This window comes from Ambystoma mexicanum, chromosome 10, assembly GCF_040938575.1.
Source record: "Ambystoma mexicanum isolate Mex_15411 chromosome 10, UKY_AmexF1_1, whole genome shotgun sequence".
Taxonomy (NCBI): domain Eukaryota; kingdom Metazoa; phylum Chordata; class Amphibia; order Caudata; family Ambystomatidae; genus Ambystoma; species Ambystoma mexicanum.
Window position 1 is genome coordinate 848,108,578 of NC_090932.1, and position 20,242 is coordinate 848,128,819.

Below are 20,242 nucleotides of genomic sequence, written 5' to 3' on the forward strand. Positions count from 1 at the left end.
CCGTTTGTCTAGTGATGCTAGAGACTTTATTGATTCTCCAGTAATGGTTGATGAGGTCCTACGGGCTATCCATGATTTAGAAATTGGAAAGTCTCCGGGACCCGGATGGCCTGTCGGCTGCATTTTATCAATCTTTTAGTGAGCTGCTTGCTCCAGAACTATGTGACCTTTACAATAGATTTTTGATGGAAGGTACACTATGTCCTTCAATGAGGGAAGCTATTGTTACTGTAGTTCCAAAAGTAAGGAAAGATACATCAAAGTCTGGTAATTATCATCCTATTTCCCTTCTGAATGTGGATATGAAGATCTTCACTAAGATCCTGATTTATAGACTTGATAAACATATAGGTGCCCTGAGATAGTACTCGGGTAGGTTTTATTAAACAGCGCTTTGGGTATGATAACATTAGAACACTATTAGATGTTTTAAATCTTTCTAATGCAGAAGCTGAAAATGTACTCGCCGAGAAGGCTTTTGAGAGTGTAAACTGGACCTTCTTGAATTTTACACTGATGATGAGTTTTGGTCCATTGTTCATTAATGCTGTCGGGGCGTTACAGTTAGATATTGGTGCTAAGGGTTTGGGTAAATGGGTTACTGTCAGCTTCCTTCAAATTATTCAAAGGTACTCGTCAAGGATGTCCTTTATCGCCCTACCTTTTTAACTTACCTTTGCAACCATTTTTGCTTTATATTCGACAATCTCAGAGCCTTTTAGAATTTAAGATGGGAGAAATTGAAGTTAAAGTGTTGGCTTATGCTGATGATGTTACGATCATCATTGGTAATTCTGAAAAGGGTGGTAATATACTTCAAGATATGGTTGAGGAGCTGGGTAAGCTCTCAGGGTATAGAATCAATTGGGGAAAAAACTATAGTATTCCTTGTCTGTGACACACCTGTACGTGATCAATTGTTAAACTGGAATTGTAAATGGGAAAATAGTTCTGTGAAGTATCTGGGTGTATACCTCACTAGAGATATGAAGAGGATGGTTGGGTTCAATGTTGATAAAGTTATTGAAATTCTTCAGAAGGACATTCGTAAATGGGAAAGACTACCATTGTCGGTTTGGGCTAAAGTTAATGCCATCAAGATGGTACTCTTACCTAAGGTTTTATACACTATTCAGTCTCTTGATATGCTATATGATAGTTTATTTATATAGCGCCTATACACAATGTGTTTCAAAGCGCTGCAAGGGAGGGAACAAGGGAAAATACGACATTCTTACAGGCCATGAACAGTAAGGATGTGAAATTAACTATCGTACTCGGCCTGACGACATTTCAGATAGTGCAAGTGCCAAGACATAGATAGGAAGGGAGGGGGGAGTGGGAAGGAAATGGAAACAGACAGGCGACTACCGTACCAGGCCTGACGACATTTCTGGTAGAGCCCGGGGAAAATAAAAGGTGAGGGAGAGGGGTGCAGAAAGGGAGGGGAGGAACAAAACAAGCGGCTATCGTACTAGGCATGACAACGTTTCAGATAATGCTGGTAGGGGGGGGGGGGGGGGAGTAAGGGGATGGTGGAGCGACAGACGAGGTTGCTATCATATTAGGTCCAGGGGCAATCCTGATAGATTAAGTGCACAGAAGAAAGTAAGGAGAGGAGGGGAGGAGATAGGAAAAGTGAGAGGGTAGGGGAGGAGAGAACAGAGAGTAAGCAGTCAAAAAGAGTGGAGAAGCAAGACGGGAGAGCGAATACAATTGCAGAAGTCAGTAGTAACACAATGTTGCAAACCAGGATAACAAGATGAAGATGGGAACAGCATGATTCAGGGCCACCATGAGTACAAAATGCAAAGGAAGTTCAGCATGAGAGTTGAGAAAGGGTGACGCAATGAAGTCCATAAAAGTAAAAGTAAAATCCAGCATTGGCCACAAGACGGTGATGGTGTAACAAGAATGTATCAGGACGGGGGGGGGGGCACAAGGGAACAACACAGGGGGACCAGAGAGGGTGGGCATGGCCTGTGCGAGTGATGATGTAAGTAAGGAGGAAGAGGAAGAGGAGGAGGAAAGGCACTTCAGAAGAGGATTGGCCTGACTGACGGGGACTTTTTCTTTGAGGGTGTCCTCAATGCAATCTGAATTGGGTGCAGCTTCCTGTGTGATGATTTTTAAGTGGCGAGCAGCCTTCTTGAGGAAGGATTTGAATAAAATCTGATTGTGAACAGGGCAAGGCCTGCCGTTGTTGAGATGGGAGGAGTGTACAGGAGGATATGATCATGGTCTAGTTCGCAGGCACAGGTATTGGGTCTAGTACCCTGGTCATCATCGGGGGTCCAGGTATCTAGATCTTGGGAAATTGGATCTTGGGAAGTCAGATCCAGATCTGTGACATACTAGATGTCATCCTGGTCATCCTAAGGATCCCTCACAGTAGCTTCAGGGAGACAGAGTCTATGTGGAGATGAAAACGGAGCACCAGGTAGTGGTGTCTTGGTGAGTTGTAAACCCTAGGATCATCTTCCATATGCTGTGGCCTTATCAAATTTGCAGAAAAGTGTATAAATTCAGACTTTTTGTTAACGCAGACCTCAAATGTGTCCCTGGTACAGAAAGATGAAGAAGATTTATCCATCGGAGGGAAAGATGGTGTAGCTGGAGTAGGGTCCTGCTCTAGGGCCCAAGATAAAGGGGGAGAGGCTTGAGAATATCCCTCAGGTAAGGCCAGAGCCATGAGAATGGGCCTTGGAAAGCTTCTGTTGAATCTTTGAGAGTGTTTTTTCCTGAGATGCATGTTTCGGCACGTCTCTTGTCGCTACTGCATTGTGCGCCGAAGTTTTATGGGTGAAGCCCAATAAAGTTGAAGTCTTAGGGGCTTATGCTGGCTGAGAAAGCAGGGAGGCAGCAGGTCCTGAACCATGAGGTTTGGTAGGCCCCGCCAAACTTTTCAATAGGCCTTTGGGCGTTGATGGCATCTTCGACAAATCCGTCAAATGAAGCCAAGGGGTTGTGTGTTTGGTTTTAAGGGAATGGTCTTTGTCGCTCAGGTGTGAACTCTGAATCACACGGCCGGCGGCATGCTTAACGGGGCTGAGGACAGACATGCGGGAGTCTATACACTCCACTGTTACGTCTATGGGCTCTAATCTGAAGTCGTGGCTGCTTACAGACTCCTGGTCAGAGGCGACGGCGCCAGCGGGAGACTCTCGGCCTGCATGGCGTAGGCCACCCACTGCTTGGTGCGCCTGTCCTGAAGGGTTTTAGGCTGAAAAAGCTTATAGGCCTTGCAACGCATTTCATCGTGGTCGTGAGTGTCCTTCTAAGGGAATTTGCTGTTACATGAGGGGCACAAATTAAAAGGAGTTTGCTCCATAGCGGAAGGAAAAAGCAGCCAGAAAAAAGGTAGAAGATGGGAAGGGCAAAGAAAAGGCACTCTCAAGAGAATAGTCAGTAAACCGTGTCCCCACTCTCCCTACTGTAAGGCCGTGTCTGAGTGGCAAGGCTGAGAGTACAGTCGTCGAGTCGCCGGACGTGTAGAAACGGCAAACAGGATCAGCTGTTTTGAAGGTTGTCGATAGTTGAACAGCTGCCTAAGATCGGGCGAGGAATCGCCACACGAACAAGTAGCGATCTAAATACGGTAGACAAGCTCCTTATTAAGCGACTGACCAGAAAGACAGAAATAAACAATCTGGGGGACCTCAACACGTGAAGGATTTTGGGTACACTACACATCACGTTAGGTATAGCGTTACAGTCATGCCATGTCGACGTGCCTTTTCGATCTTCGAAAAAAAGATGCAATACTCTGCAATTACCACTAGATGTCCGATTATATGCACAGCATGTGATTCGAAGCAGATTCACAAGCATCAGAAGTATGTTTATAACTGCCTGTTTAAATTTGTTCCGGAGACTTAGCCTTGACCACTAGCCTAGCTGCCTTGAACTAGTTTGGCTAGGTTGGCCTCTTACAAATCTGTACACCAGGCCAGACTATAGAAATCCTGTCCTAACAATTCACAAGCCAATGGCCTAATTGCATATTTGAAGATCTTGAGAAGCCCCAGAGGGGAAAAGTGGGATCTCCTGATGCCATGCTGGCTGTTTGCCTACAGAGAGGTACCTCAAGAAGGGGTTTACTTCAGCCCGTTTGAATCTCTAATTGGGCACCCTGTCATGGGGACCACTTACTATAGTCAAGGAAAAATAGGAAATGCCCTCTCCTGCGGCCACTACCAATGTAGTGTACAATGTGCTTGGTTTGAGGAAGGGGATGGCCTTACTGATGGCCCAGGCCAGTGATAAGTTGAAGGCGGTTCAGGCTTTGGGCAAACATTGGTATGACCAGAAGGCTTCACTTATCTCATTAATTTCACTCCAGGTCAAGAAATCCTAATTATGAATCCCATAATGCCTAGAGCGTTGCAGGATAAATGGTCGGGTCCTTGCAAAGTGGTGGAAACACTTGGTGAGATAAACCTTATAGTGGACCTTAGGAGACCTCCTGAAGGGTTGAAGTGGGTGCCCTGCTTCTGGCTCCAGCTAGGGATGAAGAGGAATCAGAAGTTTTCTCTGACCTGTTCCAAGGCAGTCCATCTTATGGATCCATTTAGGGTTTCAAATTGTCCCCTCAACCGAGACCTGAGCAACAAGGCGAGGAGAAAACTTTGTGTAGGCAATTTCCCCCCTAGTTTTCACTCACTCCAGGTTTGACAGCTTGGTACAAACATGACATTAATATTGGAGATAATGTGCCTACCAAAGTAGGAGCCAGATAAAGTGCAATCCCACATCAAGTAAGAGGTCAACAAAATGTTGGATCTTGGGACGATAGAGCCCTCTAGCATTACTTGGTCCAGTCCAGTGGTTCCGATACCAAAAGGAGGTAAATTTGATTTTGAATTTGGAGATTTAGCCTGGATTATAGAGCTCTGAATGCTGTAACCAAGACAGATGGTCACCCTCTTTCACAAACAGATTAGTTGGTGCACAAGCTAGGTGCTTCCAAGTACCGTAGCACCTTTGATATCACTGCAGGGTATAGACAAATATCCCTGAGAAGGCAACATTTCCAACACCTGAGGGACTTTACCAGTTCAGGGTACTTCCTTTTGGGGTGAAAAAGCACCTGACTGAGCAGCCATGTTTTCTCAGGAGGGGTAAATGTGAGCTGTAGCAATGAAATTTGTAAATACAAAACACTTACACTCAAGGTTTCAGTTATAAATATTTATTTAATATTTCACATACATTTTTAAATCAGCGTTCTTTAAAAAGGGCAAAATACGTAACAATCAAATCTACTTTAAAATACTTTTCCGGAATCAGCATAAGTTTAGTAGATACTCTTTAGAGATGCTTTTTGACACACTTCCTACACCCGGAGGGGACTTCATTCACAAGGATAGTAATGGCATTTATATATCACTAATACACTTTGCAGCTTCTGAGGTTGCAGAAAGGAAAGGTTAAAGGAAGGAAAAAAGGTTAAACAGGTTCTCAGGCTATCCGAGTATACTTAAATCTTCAAATGAAGTCTAGAGAAAACCTTTCCCAACAATAACAGTCTAAACAAAAGTCATCACCTCCGAAGTCAATGGATTAAAAGTGAGAAATCACTGTAGGGTCACAAGCTGTTATACTTGTGGAGGGTAGAGCGGAAATCAACTCTAACAAAAGTAGCTACTGCAAGTCTCAACTGAGAAGATCAAAGCTAAAGACACTGAAAGTATCCCAAGTCGGAACAGTACTTCTGGTTTGAAGAAGAGTGGTCCAGCTGCCTTCTGTCCTGTTGCAGCGGTGCAGATCCTGGGTTCCTGAACCTCAGCGGTGGGGACCACAGGGAGGACGTCTGGAGGACTCCTGTGGCAGCAATTTGGAGGTCGTCGGCAGCTATGGGCTCTTTTCAGATCAGCGCCACTTCACGGTTTCAGCGCGCGGTAAACAGCAACACTGCAGTCTTGGATACCGGTTGGGCTTCCTTCACTCCTCGAGTCCTGCACTCTGGTGAGGGGAATGGAGCTCTGGTTGTCCTGCTTCTGGAAGGTCCTTCGGAGACTCTGGCCGGATTGCAGACTTTGCACGCAACTATGGATTTCTCGACCCCTGGCACCCAGTTCCTGCAGCACCAAAGAAGTACAGCCAGTCGGGGAAGATGGTACAATGGAGTTAGTCTCAGGGTTAGTTGGTCCCACTAACCCAAGGGAAGAAGTCATCCCTTCCGGAGCTTCTCTCGTCGATCAGAAAAAAGGAGCTTCAGCACAGCAGCAGGGCTTCACCGGGCAATTCAAAGGTCCAGGAGGATCCAGCAAGCTTTGTTCATGGTTTCTTTGTCAGGTGTTCTTCCCAGTGGTCGACTCTGCTCTAGTCCCAAAACCCTCGCCTTTTAAGCAGGTTTCTCCCATTCATACACAGCCTAGGCTGTCACTCAAACAGCAGGGTGGGTGTCCTGAAAGGACAGCCAGTCAGGACTGGTTGCATTCAAGCACTACTAGAGACAAAGGACAGGGGCATTTCGGGAACCTCCCTAACTTCCTGCCCAGACACACTGGAGCAAGAAGCGGGTTTCAGGACTGAAGCCCGCCAAAAGCAAAATGAACAAAGGGCGTCAAACCTCGCTTGGCCCGCAGAGTAAAACCCAAGAAAGTCCCCACAAACAGAACATGGCAAAAAAAGCGCAGCCATTTTGACAAAATGGTCCCCCATGGGTGCTATACTGCAGCTGAGGATTCAGCCTGCGGTAGAAAGGCACAATGGTAGGACAATTAAACCACTTCCACCAGCCATTTAAAGTAGTGAGGGTAACATAAAAATGTGTACATGAGTAAGTGGGATAAGGGGCTACTAGGTAACCTCACAGCACTCTTCATAAAATGGTGTGTGCTTGACCTACAAAGAGAAAATGTAAGTACATTCAATTTCACTTTGCTATTATTGGTAAAACAAGAAAAGGTATTTAAACATTATGAGAACTCAAAAGGATTTATCTGCGATACTGCACTAAAGGTGCTGTGGCTGCACCATACAAAAAGTAGATGCCTATGGAGAATGTCGGACTCCAAAAACAAAGGAAACATAATCCAAATCAGGTAAAAAAATATGAGAGAGTGCGAAAAAGGTCTCAATCATGCAAGGGTTAAAATTAAAAAGTCCACCAAAAGAGCTAGGGGTCCCTAAGGTTGAAAGGGAATTAGCACATAAATTAGAATTATCCTCAACATGGAGGGTTTAAGGAACTGGGCTAGGCTCTGTAGGGTGTGCTAGGGTTCTGACAGGGACTAGAAAAACAAGCTGCAGGGTCTACAGCATTGTTGTTCCTTTAGTTTTTTTGTAAATGATTAGTGTTTGTGCAATCAGCAGCCAGCATACAAAATTAAACATTGCACTCCAGTAGAAACAGATTTTTTTTAATCTGAGCACACTATTTTTAAAAACGAACAACAGGTTTGTTGCGAGGCAAAATAATCTAGTAAAAAGCATACATGTTTTAAATTGCACTACATTTGTTTTCACATCTTCGTTTGTTGAAATGTCACAATTTCCTTTTCTAATGATCACTTATGATCTATACTATAGTTAAAATAACGTTGTACTTGTCTTACTAAGCAAAGCACGTTATCAACACTTAAAATAACCATCCATTTTTTTGAAAGAAGGATTTCATTCCAATAACAGTCTGGTACACTCATGTTGTACTCCTTCGAAATCCCCCATGAGAACATGACACCAACAAAGCTTCCCGATTGCTTTGCATAAAATCGAGGAGCATGTTGGGAACATAAAAATTACCACAGATCTTTAGAACGGACAAATATTTTTGGGGCTGTACTTTGCAATCACCAAGTACATATTGCACACAGGGCCTGGTGCTCCTTTAATTTGTCACAACACTCATACTAACATTGACCATATTTTAGACTATTTCAGACGCCTCTAGATTTGGATGGGAGGATAACAAGCTGCAGTGTCCATTACTCTATTGGGGACAGAGGGCCCAAATGAGCCAGAATTTTAAAATAGAATGAGATGAGAGAGCAAAGGGTGCAATATGCATGTCCATTCCCCAACACACAGCCATCCTTTTTAAAACGTAGAATGCACAAAGCACTGTAATTGTAAATGGGAGGTGGTGCTGCAACTACCTTCTAAAAGACCTAAATTACAAAATAAATTATTAGGGAAAGAGTATAGACATGGATTTAGGCATTTGTGGTATACTTACACCATGTTGGTCGTTCTCTGCATTCTCGTATGGCTCCTGTTGCTCGGTTGCATGATTGGCATCGTCCAATTCTTCACCTTCATCCTGATGCTGGTTGTCTTTTTCATAAGCTGCTTTCAGTAGAATAAAGAAGATGGCTCACTACAAATTCATGTTACAAAATAATTGAGATTCTCAAACCTGTTGCCCTATAGACCTTAGAAAGTCAACATTTATTAACCATTTTATTAGTATTTCGATAAACAACATGGGAAAACATCATATACATGACAAGAACATTGAGCGCCCATTCAATTCAAAGACATTTATCCCAGTGAAACGCTCCCCCTTCGTCACCCCGCCCCCCCAATTAAAAATACAAATACCAGAGCAAACCACAATCTCATCGCCTAGGTTTAATGCTAGGAAATAGTCGGTTGCATATGTTTGAAAGAATGATTAAATATTTGTGAGAAGGTGCTATTGTACTCGCACAAAGCCCCTTTGTCGCAGGAAGTATACTCATTCAATATATTGTCCAAAGAGTTCCCATATCTTGTCAGATCTGGGGAACCCCTGATGCCTGTATCCCTGTCTCTCATGGAACATGTCAGACAGAAGGCTTTCTCATAATGCCCCATCTGGTAGCTTATCCTGCCAGGTGATCATGATGGCTTTTGCAGGTTGTGAATAGCATGATGTGCATAAGCTTCCTTACCAGAGTGTCCTCACGCCACTCCTCTACTTCCAGCCCAAACAGTATTGAATAGGGGATTTGGTCGGCGTGAAGCCCTGAATCAGCCAGATGCTCAACCAAACTCTTTCCCAGAGTGATTGGATCTTGGGGCAGGTCCACAGCAAGTGCTCCATAGTGCCCAGTTGTCGCCATCCCCTCCAGCATGAAGGTGTTCATCAGTTTCATCGCATAGAGCCTTACACCATGGTGTAATACACGCTGTATTCATTTATATTGTATTTCCCCATTTTTCAATCCATGGGAACTCTCCCTAACCAGTGTGAAGCAGGAATATACGTCTTCAGTGCCCAAATGAAAACCGAGGCCTTCAGACCACTGGGAAGCAGGGATTGCATTTCTGCCCAAAAATTTTTGGAATTCCCAATATATAGGACACCTTAATTTTGGGAAAGCTGGTGATGTCCCTTACCAGTACGGATTCATAGGTCAACTGTTCACTAGCATGTGTGGTTTTAAAAATTAAGGAGTTAACTAGCGATACAAGTGCTCTATATTGGATGAACTCAACTGAGGAGAGGTCCAATGTTGCCCTTATCTCTGAGAACAGTATCTGTGTGTTTGTACCATAAATATCCATAATGTGAACTTTACGCCAGCCCTCCATCGGTCTAAACTTCGTCTGCTTTTCTTTTCCTATGTCTAGCAGTGCCCCGAGACTAAACCAGGGCGAAATTCATTCAACATCGGTTTCAGTCCCCCAGGCCATCTGATGCCAGCATTTTAGTGTATTCCCTATAATGGGATCCTTCTTTAAGAGGGTCAATATTTGACGGCGGTAAAGCGATTATTTCTTGGGGGGTGAATGGCTGCCGTAGGGATAACTCAGTTAGCCGCCACCTAGTGTCATCCTCCTTGTTTAGCCATCTCTTGACACAGCATATTTGCGCCGCCCCGTAGTAGGTTTTCCACAAGGGAGGAGCCAGTCCCCCCCCCCCATCTTCTTTATTTGCCTGTAGGGTTTTAATATTAATCCTTGCTTTCTTATGGCACCAAATACAATTCCATATCTGCCTTTCTAGCTCTCAAATTATTGTTGTTGGCGTCCAGATCATTTGTACCAGATATAACAGTTTGGGTAAGGTGTTCATTTTCACGGTATTGATCCCATCTATGAATGATAGTTGTAGGATATTCCATTTCATCAAGTCTGTTATGCAAAGTTTGTATGCAGTACCCTCTGGGAACACTACAAACGACTCAGACTACAGATATAGGAACTCAACCTTTGGTATAAGCTTGTACTACACAGTTTTGGTAGCGTGTTGAGCAGCCATGCTTATCTCAAGAGGGGTCAATGTGAGCTGTAGTGGAGTTAAAGATATTTACAGTTACAGGTATTCAAATAAACTCTTACACTCAAGATTTCTTGCATAAACAATTATTAATGTATTCATCAGTCAGTTAGAATAAGGCTTCTTCAGAAGGGAGCAATATAACAGTAACACTCAAATACACTTAATGAAATACACTCTTAATATCTCTAAATCAGTAGATACCCTTTTGGGATGGCCCACAGACACTACCTACACCCTCAGGTGACTTCGTTTGCTAGGGTGCTGGGGACATTAATATATCACTGTTGCATTTATAAACATAGTAATAAGTCAAAGGAAAAGATTATCTAGAACATACAAGAGACCACATATATTTCTTAAGCAGGCAAATACGTTTGGATCCCTCCAGAGAGAGTCATTCACTACTATAGGCTAGGCCAAAGTCAATGGGCAAAAGTCTTATATAGGATGAAGCACTGGTAGGTAAATGGAAAAGTCTTTGCACAATGTTTCAGAAATCTTTGAAGAAATGAAGAATCAAATGTAGGGCCACATGCTGATTAGACCTGTGAGTCGTAGAAGATGCAAGCAACTCTACAGCAAGAGGTAAGTTCTCTCAGACCTTGTACAGTACCTTTAAAGATGAAGAAAAGATGCAGCAGATGACTTCTGTTCCTGTGCAGCTCTGCAGGTCTCACTGTTCCAAGGCCTCAGTTGTGGGGACAAGAGGGAGGACGTCGGGGGACTCCTGCAATGCAAACTCGCAACTGGCAAACTTCACTTTGTGGCCGTTTGGCGTTTCAGCTCCTCGTGTCCACTGCAAATAGCAACACCGCGGTTCCTGGCTGTTGAGATGGACTTTCCTTGCTTCTGGTGTCCCGCACTCTGTTGAGGGGGCTCAGGCTCAGTCATTCCTGCTGGCTGGGAGTCCGGAGGATCTTTCTGGAGCTCTTGGCCAGCTTAAAGGCAACGCACACAATCTGGTTTTCCTCTCCTTGGCTATACAGTTTCCAGCAGCAACTCTGTGGAAAATCGACCAGCTCCGAGATGGATGTCCAGGTGGCTTACTTTGGAGTTGATTGGTCCCATCAACTCAAGGGGAGAAGTCGTCCGTGCAGAGGCTTCTCTGTCGATGCGAACTTGGCGTTTCGACACTACAGCAGGGCTTTACCAAGCAAACCAATAGTCCAGGAGTTGCAGTAGATGTCCTCTTCAAGCTCTTCTTCGGTTCCTTCGTCCAGTGGTCGACTGCCTTCCAAGCCAAAAGCCTCACCTTTTATTCAGTTCTCTCCCATTGATTCCAGCCTAGCTGTTAATCACCCAGCAGGGTGGCTGTCCTTGCCGGACAGTCAGCCGGCCAATCACAACAGAGTGCATTTGGGTATCCTAGGAGACTAAGCAGAGGGATTGTCAGGCACCTCCCTCACTTCCTGCCTACCCAAGACAACCTGGAGCCAAAGAGGGCTTCATTCGTAAATCCTGCCAAAGGCAAAGCGAACAATGGGACCAAACATGGTTTGGCGCGCAGAGTAAATCTCAAAAAGGACCTTTCCACAAAGAAATGTCGAAGAAAGAAGACCAGGGCCGTTTTGACAAAAAAATGCCACCCTTGGGTGCTTTACTGCAGCTGCGAACGCAGCCTGCAGTAAATGCATACTATGGTAGTTAAAACGAAACCACTGCCACCAGCCATTCAGTGAGGAAAGGGTAACATAAAAATGTTACATGAGAAGCTAGACAAAGGGGATACTAGGTAACCCCTCCAGCACCCTATTCTAAGATAGTGTGTGCTGGGTCTAGAAAGTTACAAATGTAAGTAAGTCAACTGCACTTCACTGCTCTTGGAAACAGTAGTTTAACAAAGAAGGTATTTAAACCTTTAAGAAATCTGAAGGACTTCCTTGTGCCACTTCACTGAAGGTGCTGTGTGTAAGGCAATGTTTGTATGCAGTACCCTCTGGGAACACTATACACAACTATGACTACAGGTGTAAGCAAACCCACATTTGGTATAAGTCTACTACACAGTTGTGGTAGCGTGTTGAGCTGCCAGATTTATCTCAAGAGGGGAATGTGAGCAGTAATGGTGTTACACAGAGGTTTACAATCACAGGTGTTCAAATAAACTTATACTCAAGGTTTCTTGGCTAAATACTTATTATTGATTACAATTATTCTTAGACAGTGTAGATATTCACCAGAAGAGTCGATTCAATTCAATAGGCTAGGCCAAAGTCAATGGGCTAAAGTCTTGGTAGGTTAAAGTGGTTCTGATAAATACACGAAAAAGTCACTGCACAAGTTCTTGGAAGTAGTTTGTGAAAAGAAGAATGATATGTTGGGTCACAAGCTGATTAGGCCTGCGAGTTGCAAAAATTTCAAGCACTTTCACCGTGAGAGGTAAGTTCTCTCAGTCTTGTTTTACAGTACCTTACAATGAAGAAAAAGATGCAGCCGATGACTTCTGTTCCTGGCAGTTCCTGCAGATCTCACTATTCCTGGGCCTCAGTCGTGGGAACAAGAAGGAGGACATCGGCGGACTCCTGCACTGCAGTGGGACAGTCAAAAGCTTGCAACTGGCAAACTTCAATTTCAGTGGCTGTTTTGTGTTTCAGCTACCGCACTGGTAACAACGCTGTCCCTGGTTGTCAAAGTGGACTGTGTCCTTGCTTCTGAGGTCCCACACTGAGCTGAGGGCAGTCAGGCTCGGTCAGTCCGATGTCGTGGGATTCCGGAGGCTCTTCCAAACACTTTCGGCCAGCTTGCAAGTAACGCACACAATCTGGTGTCCCTCTCCCTGGCTCTACGTTTTCCTGCAGCGCTCTGAGGAAATGCATCCAGCTCCGAGATGGGTGTCCAGGTGATTTACTTGGGAGTTGATTGGTCCTACCAACTCAAAGGGAGAAGTCGTCCTTTGCAGGGCTTCTCTGTCGATGCGAATTTCACGATTCGGACCGGCAGCAGGGCTTCACCAGGCAAACCAACAGTCCAGGAGTTGCAGCAGACGTCCTCTTCAAGCTCTTCTTCAGTTCCTTTGTCCAGTGGTCGACTTTGCCTTCCAAGCCAAGAGACTCGCCTTTTATTCAGTTCTCTCCCATCAATTTCAGCCTAGCTGCCACTCACCCAGCCGGGTGGCTGTCCTTGCCGGACAGTAAGCCAGCCAATCACCACAGAGTGCATTTGGATCTCCTAGGAGACTAAGCACAGGGAGTTTCGGGCACCTCCCACACTTCCTGCCTACCCAAGACACTCTGGAGCCAGAGGCGGGTTTCACTCCTGAAGCCCGCCAAAGGCAAATGAACAAAGAGACCAGACCTCGTTTGGCGTGCAGAGAAAAACTCTAGAAGGACCTTTCCACAAAGACATGGCGAAAAACGAAGACCGGGAACCATTTTAGCAATGATGGCTGGGCGCCATCTTGAAAAACATGGTTCCAGCGATTTAACGTTACCAGAGCTACGAATAGTTTGCGGTCTGGAAAAATCATGGTAGTTTGTTGTAAAACTACTGCCACCAGCCATTCTGAGAGGAAAGGGTAACATTTGACTGTTACAGGAGTATCTAGACACAGGGGATACTAGGTAACCCCTCCAGCACTCTATAGGAAGATAGGTTGTGCTGGGGTCTAGAAATGTACAGGCCTAAGTGAAGTCAATTGCACTCCACTGTTCTGGGAAACAGTAGTTTATCCCAGATAAGGTAGTTAACCCTTGGGAAAGCCTGAAAGGCTTCCCAGTGTCACTGCAAGGAGGGTGGTGTGACACAAATGAAAAAGAAAAATGAAAAAGATGATCCCTATGAAGTTGGTTAGACTCCATAACCAAAAGGAAACACAAAAGGTAAAACACATAAAAATACGAGAGTGGGATAAGGGGTCACACTCTCTCCAGGCAAAGTTGGTGGGGGTCTCTAAGGTAGAGGGAATTAGCACATTTTTGAGAATTCTCCCCAACACTGTCACAATGTAAAAAGAGGATGCCTATGGAGTTTGTCAGACTCCAAAACCAAAAGAAACAGTGTGCAAATTACAGAAAAATACATGCAAGAGTGGGAAACAGGTCTCACTCTCTCACTCTCTCCAGGATAAACATTACAAGTCCTAAAGTCCAACAAAAAAAGCTGGGGGTCTCTAAGGTAGAAGGGAATTAGCACTCTTCTGAGAATTCTCCCTAACAGGCCTCTTGAATGAATGTCACAGGCATATCAGGCTTCAGAGTGACAACTACGTAGAGCCATAACAGTCAGTGAGTGAATTTCACTACTGAAATGTCCCGTTATGTTGAAATGTGCTAATGAGTTCAGTGTTGTGACTGAACTGAAACAGTAGGAGTTGGTCTAAGCAGCGTGGCGTTTATTTTGGTTCCTTGACCACCATATTTAGCTAACAGAAGGTGTGCCCACCTCTTGCAATCGAGGATGCCATAAGGTCGCACGTGAACATGTGCTCATTGCATCCACTTTCTGAGTAAATGGCAACCAGTTTGACAGCTGTACGAAGTATCCTTTCTGGGAAACTGTCCTAACGTGTGCAGCTAACGTCGTTTCAATGAGAACATTTGAAAGTGAATCACGCCCAACAGGTTTTTAAGATCTCATAGAAAGGTTGATGTACACAATTTAGGTGACACTCAGTCAAAGCTGCTACCCATCGATTCATCAATTTAGTATTTTTGTGTAACAAAAAGAAAACACACTATTGCCACTGATCACAACTGAAATGTTTTATTTGCAATGATAACTTCCAATCAAATTTAAAATATCACTGACCTAAGCGGGCCCCCTCGATCTGTATGTATTGTTAGACATTGTTTTTTGAAACTGGAGGACAAAGCCACTGCAAAACGTTTTAATTCAAATTCAATATAACTAATCTCGCACACACCAACTGATTAATGTTATCCAGCAAATACATCCCTACTTTTCAAAGCAAACATAGGAATGCATACAACTGCATGATGAGAGTATGGCACATCAAAGAACTGTGTATAGACAACAAACGTGCCTTACCTCCTTCTTGAATAACTTGTTCTTCTTCACCTTGCACTATATCGTGGTCCATGTGTTCATAATGCGATTGCTGCCTGCAGCGGCCAATTAGAGAATACATGTTTATTTATATAGAACTTACAAATTCATGCAAGTAGTTGCTTTTGTTTTTCAAGGAAACATCGGTAGGTTAAATATATTTTAATGAAGAAAGCTCTACATACTGTTTCATGGTCTTTTACTAAATAAAAATGTTTTTACACAGAGGTAGGATAGATTTTTTGAGAAGCCACCATAGTCTGGTGAAAATGAAAGGATACAAATGTCTAGCCAAACTATCAAGATAGTGTGACTGAGCAGTAAGGGATAGACTTAGGCGAGCGTGGGGGTGGTGAAGGGTAGAGTTAAGCATACATAGAGCACTCTTAATAATTCGAGTAAGGCAGAATGTATAAAAATAAAATTATATTTATTAGGCCTCGAACAAACTCTTAGCAATCAAAATCATAGGTAAGTAAAGGACTACACATACACTATTAATAATGTACATTTCACCTTGGGGTGCTCCAGTTACATAGAATCAACACTTTACTTTTGTCAGTCAGATCAGACTCATAGAACACTAATATAGTAAAGCAGGTGAAAAAAGACAATGGACGTAATAAAACAGAACAGGTAAGTGTTCCATGTGATAATGTCCCCGCAAAAATGTTGCCATGCAAAAACAATTCTGAAAAACTGCTGTTTTCTGCAGAGACCTTATTACATGGAACATGCTGGGGACACCCACGCAACCTCTGCTCCATCTGTTCCTATATATATTGTAACCTATATAATATTGCCACAAACATTTCCCAGCAAAATTATGTACGGTAACCACATATGTAGGGACATTATCACAAGATACCCAGTTAAGTAACAAAGAGAAATAAACACAATAAGGTCATGAAAATAAGAGCCTGTATTTAAAAGGATATGGGGTCTACTGCCCTAAGAGTTACAGGTTCTAAGAATTAAACACTTCCAGGTAGTTAAGACTTTTAAAAAGGATGAATAAGTGTTGGCAAAGGAACATGTAGATGTGTCTCAAGAAGTCAAAAACAAAACAAGGCAAGATTTTAGGAGGTTCTCTCCCACTCCCATCACCTTAGGGAAAAGCTGAAGGGGAGATCCTTGGCCAGAACTCGAGCAGGCAAAGGAGTGGTAGGGTTATAGAGGTACAGGCTAGAAACTGGTATGATAAATCACCCCAATACTCAGAAACCACACAAGGCTTCAAAATCTGCTGGGCTCACTTACTATGCATCTGGGTACATCAGAGAGGGTCTAGGGGTAGCTGGTGCGGAGGTTATTTTAGGCTTTGGGATTTAGGTCCAGCTAGTCGGTGGTTCCCTACTCTGGCGAGCCGGTTGCTTGCACCAGACAACCCCAGCAAGATGAAGAAAGGACCACCACGTTGCTGAACACCTTAGAGGACTCCTCAGGACATAATTGTTTGTTTATTTTATTTCTATAGCACACCTGACCCTGAGGTATATGGGAGCAATTAGGTCACAATGGTAAGACAGGTTACAGATATATGCAATAGGCCGATTGAAGTTACATAGGTGGACAACATAGTGGTCATAAAATAGTTGGATTTACATAGGTGTACATACAATAGTTGGATTTACATAGGTGTACATACAAAATGGCAAGATTATGGTTGAGTAAGGTGGTACACTTGAACATGGAAATACAATTGAAATAGACGAGAGGCATGAAATAGGCAGATCAGTGAATTTGGTGGAGATGAAGAGTGGGAGTTCCTTATCTCAGTTAGTTCTTGCTAATCAGCGAGGAGATGGCACCTCTCCGGAAGTTGGAGAACAGCTGGGTTGTCTTGAGAGCAGGTGGGAGGGTGTTCCACAGTTGAGCTGGCATGACGGGGAAGCTGCTCCCTCCTGATCTTTTTAATCTGGATCTTGGGACCAGTAGATGGGGCGTGTGCGCCGATCTGGTGGTATGCGTGGCAGATCGGAGGGTGAATTTTTCTGTTAAGTAGGGAGGCGCTGTGTTATTCAGGGATTTGAAGGTAAGGCACAGGGTTTTTAGCTCCATTTTTTCCTTTATGAAGAGCCATTTGTGTTGTCTTCTTATTGCTGAGATGTGCTCTCTTCTTGATCGATTAAGGCTGGCTCCAAGTGCGGTGTGCAGAATTTGCAGTTTGTTGATGACAAACTTACTTGCGCCCCCAGGTAGAGTCCATTACAGCAATCCAGTTTGGACAGTAAAAGTGCTCTGGCTAGTAGAAAGCAACTTTCTGTTGAGAGTAGTGGGCCACAGGCCCTTATTAGTTTGCCTGTGTAGGCAGTGGCTCAGGTTGTTGCGTTGACTTGTTTGTGCAAGTTGGAGGTGGCGTCCAGGTAAAACCTCTTTGGCCACACAGATATTATTCCCGTCTATATTGAAAGAGTCATAGCTGGGGCTTATCTTGTTGATGTTGGCTGGGGAACCTAGCAGCAGAAGATCTGTTTTGTCATCATTCAGACAGAGGCCATGGATGGCCATCCATGCCTGAATGATGAGGTAGATATCATTCACAAGTCACACATCTGTGTCATAGATGCCTGTAAGAGGGAGGAGGATCTCTGTGTCATCAGCGTAATTCGTGTATGTGACACCCAGACGGTCCAGTTGGTCAAATAGAGGCTTTGTGAAGATATTGTGCAGTGTGGGGGAGACGCACGAACCCTGTGGCACTCCACAAGTGATGGGTATAGGGTCAGCTGCTGCAGTCTGCGAGAAGACTCGCATGGTCCTGTTGAGGAATGAGTCGATCCATGTGATCACCGACTGGGAGAAATGGGCTGCTTTGGCGAGGCAGTCGCAGAGTACTCTGTGGTCCACCAGGTCAAAAGCGGCCGGTAGGTCCAGAAGGAGCAGGATTGCTATTCTTCGTTTGGCTTTGAGTTCGTCAATTTGGATTTTTAAGTCAATCAGGGCCGTTTTGGTCCCATGTCGAGGTATAAAGCCAGAATGTCGAGTACCCAAGAGCTGGTTCCTCTCTAAATACTCTTGGATTGGCAGGTATGCTACCCCATCTAAGATCTTCAGCAAGAATGGGACCGTTGTGATTGTCCTGCAATTTGTGGGTATAGTGGGATCTAAAGTTTTTTAAGTAGTGGAAGTACCCAGGATTCCTTCAGGTTGCTGGGTACAATGCCTGTAGAGAAGGAGACGTTGATTAATTTTGTTAGGAAGGGGGCTAGGTCTCTGGCAGCATCTTTAATGATCTGTGCCGGGCAGCTATCTCCCTGACATCTCGTGGGTTTCAGGAAGGTGATGATTTTTTGTACTTCTGGTACATATATTTTTGAGAATTTGAAGCCTTGAGAGCGCTGAGCCTTCTTTTATCAGCGTACACTTGGAGCTTTTATGCACTCTTGTCCAGATGTGCTAGCACGATATCCATGATATGTCCATCCCTAGCTCTTGCTCCCATTTGACTATCTATGGGAGCTTCTACACCTCTTCCAACTTGAGATCTTTTTAACCCTCATCGCATCATGTATCGGGAGTTCCAGGCCAGTAAGTGCCCTGGTTCCTGCCTTTTTTTACTTTGCCATTGGTAATCCAGTGCTTGATTTGCGTGTAGCAGAAGCGTTCAGTCTCTGGAAGGGAACATTTCTCTTTATACTAATTAAATGTTGAAGGGTGGCCATACCTATACAGCTCCCCAAGTGTCAAGGGGCCCAGTCTCTCCCAATATATGAAAGCTCTCTTGTTCAATCCCAGGGAGAATTCCAAGTGAGCAGTGAGAGGGGGCCCAAATGTGAGAAACCTGAAGGTATCTCACTTACTAGTCCCCGGGGATCTGTAATCCTGGTGGCCATGACATGGCCATCGCTATTGGATGCAGTTCCTGGGGGTGAACCAGTGCGGGAGGATCACCTGGATGAGGGTTTCTCAGGGAGTGGAGGTGGGACACAACGAGTGAGACGCTGTATCCCCCTTCTTATAACACCTTTTCTCCAGCCTGTCGTCTAGGATACTCAGACACTCTATTCCCCCCCCTCTCCCTTTTCCAACATGAACACTTTCGCACATCACGGAAGACAACGGACTAACACCAGAGCCATTTACCTGACATGTCCCAACACAAAGGTCTGGCAAAGTCAGGCAATTGACCAGAATCACACACACCGGATGGCCCTTTCCCTTCCCCACAGGGATAAAAGGTGGAGCACGAGAGCACACTACGAGCAAGGCAGACCGTACAACGAGACCGCTACCCAAGCACGGCAGTTCAAGAGGAGGAGAAAGGCGGTGAGAACGGAGGGGTGACAAGGAGAGAAGCAACCTTGCCCTTTCCATCTCAGACTCGTGAAGCCTCTGTGGAGGGAGTCGTAGGACCGCAAACAATTGTCAGCACGTGTTGCAGCAGATGTCAATGGTACACGCCTACACGGATAATCAGAACAGGGATAGACGCTTGCTACTGTGGTACCGGCCTTCACACCAGAAAAGGCAACCGGTTCATTACAGCTGGTGAGATGAGGGAAGAGCTGATAAGAAACTGAACTGTGTTGAAAGAAAACCACAAATAGCAAATTAAGGGAAGTTCAAAGAAACGTTAACATTAAGGTAACCCAGCTGCAGAGGGGTCCGGCACCACGTGGGTGTTCATTCGAGAGACTCTAGTTGTTCCCATGTTTGTTGAAACTACCGGTACCAGAAGGCCCTAGGAGAGCCACAAGGAAAAGGTTGTAGTGGTCATACAGGGGTCTAGCAAAACCCCCTGTACAGTCTAAAGTCTTTGACCTGCACATAATTGGAAAACCAAGGGAGATGCATCCGGCATAGTGAGAAAAGAGGAAGAACTGTGTGATAGGCAAAAGTTGACAAGAGTGAACCCGGCAGAGGGATGTCCACAGTAAACGGTTTAAAAAGACATTAAGACTCGTGAATGCGAAACGTGAAATTTTTTTGGACACCAAGCCATAGTGAACCAGACAGAGGGAGGCTGCTATTTGAGAAGGGTCTGAGCCCGGAAGAGGGGGGTCCAGAGGTGAAAAACCAGCA

At 44.6% G+C, this 20,242-nt stretch overlaps 1 protein-coding gene across 5 annotated transcripts in view; it reads right to left on the minus strand.

The window, feature by feature from the left end:
• GOLIM4 (golgi integral membrane protein 4) overlaps positions 1–20,242 on the minus strand; it is a 508,200-nt gene that overhangs the window by 183,762 nt on the left and 304,196 nt on the right. For 3 of the 5 annotated variants that reach the window (XM_069618500.1, XM_069618502.1, XM_069618503.1), the window contains 2 exons: positions 15,200–15,273; positions 8,183–8,295 (listed from right to left, as the gene is read on the minus strand). In XM_069618500.1, the coding sequence (XP_069474601.1) occupies positions 8,183–8,295; positions 15,200–15,273 (187 nt within the window). The remainder of the gene's footprint in view (positions 1–8,182; positions 8,296–15,199; positions 15,274–20,242) is intronic. The other 2 variants (XM_069618504.1, XM_069618501.1) reach the window with 1 other exon arrangement.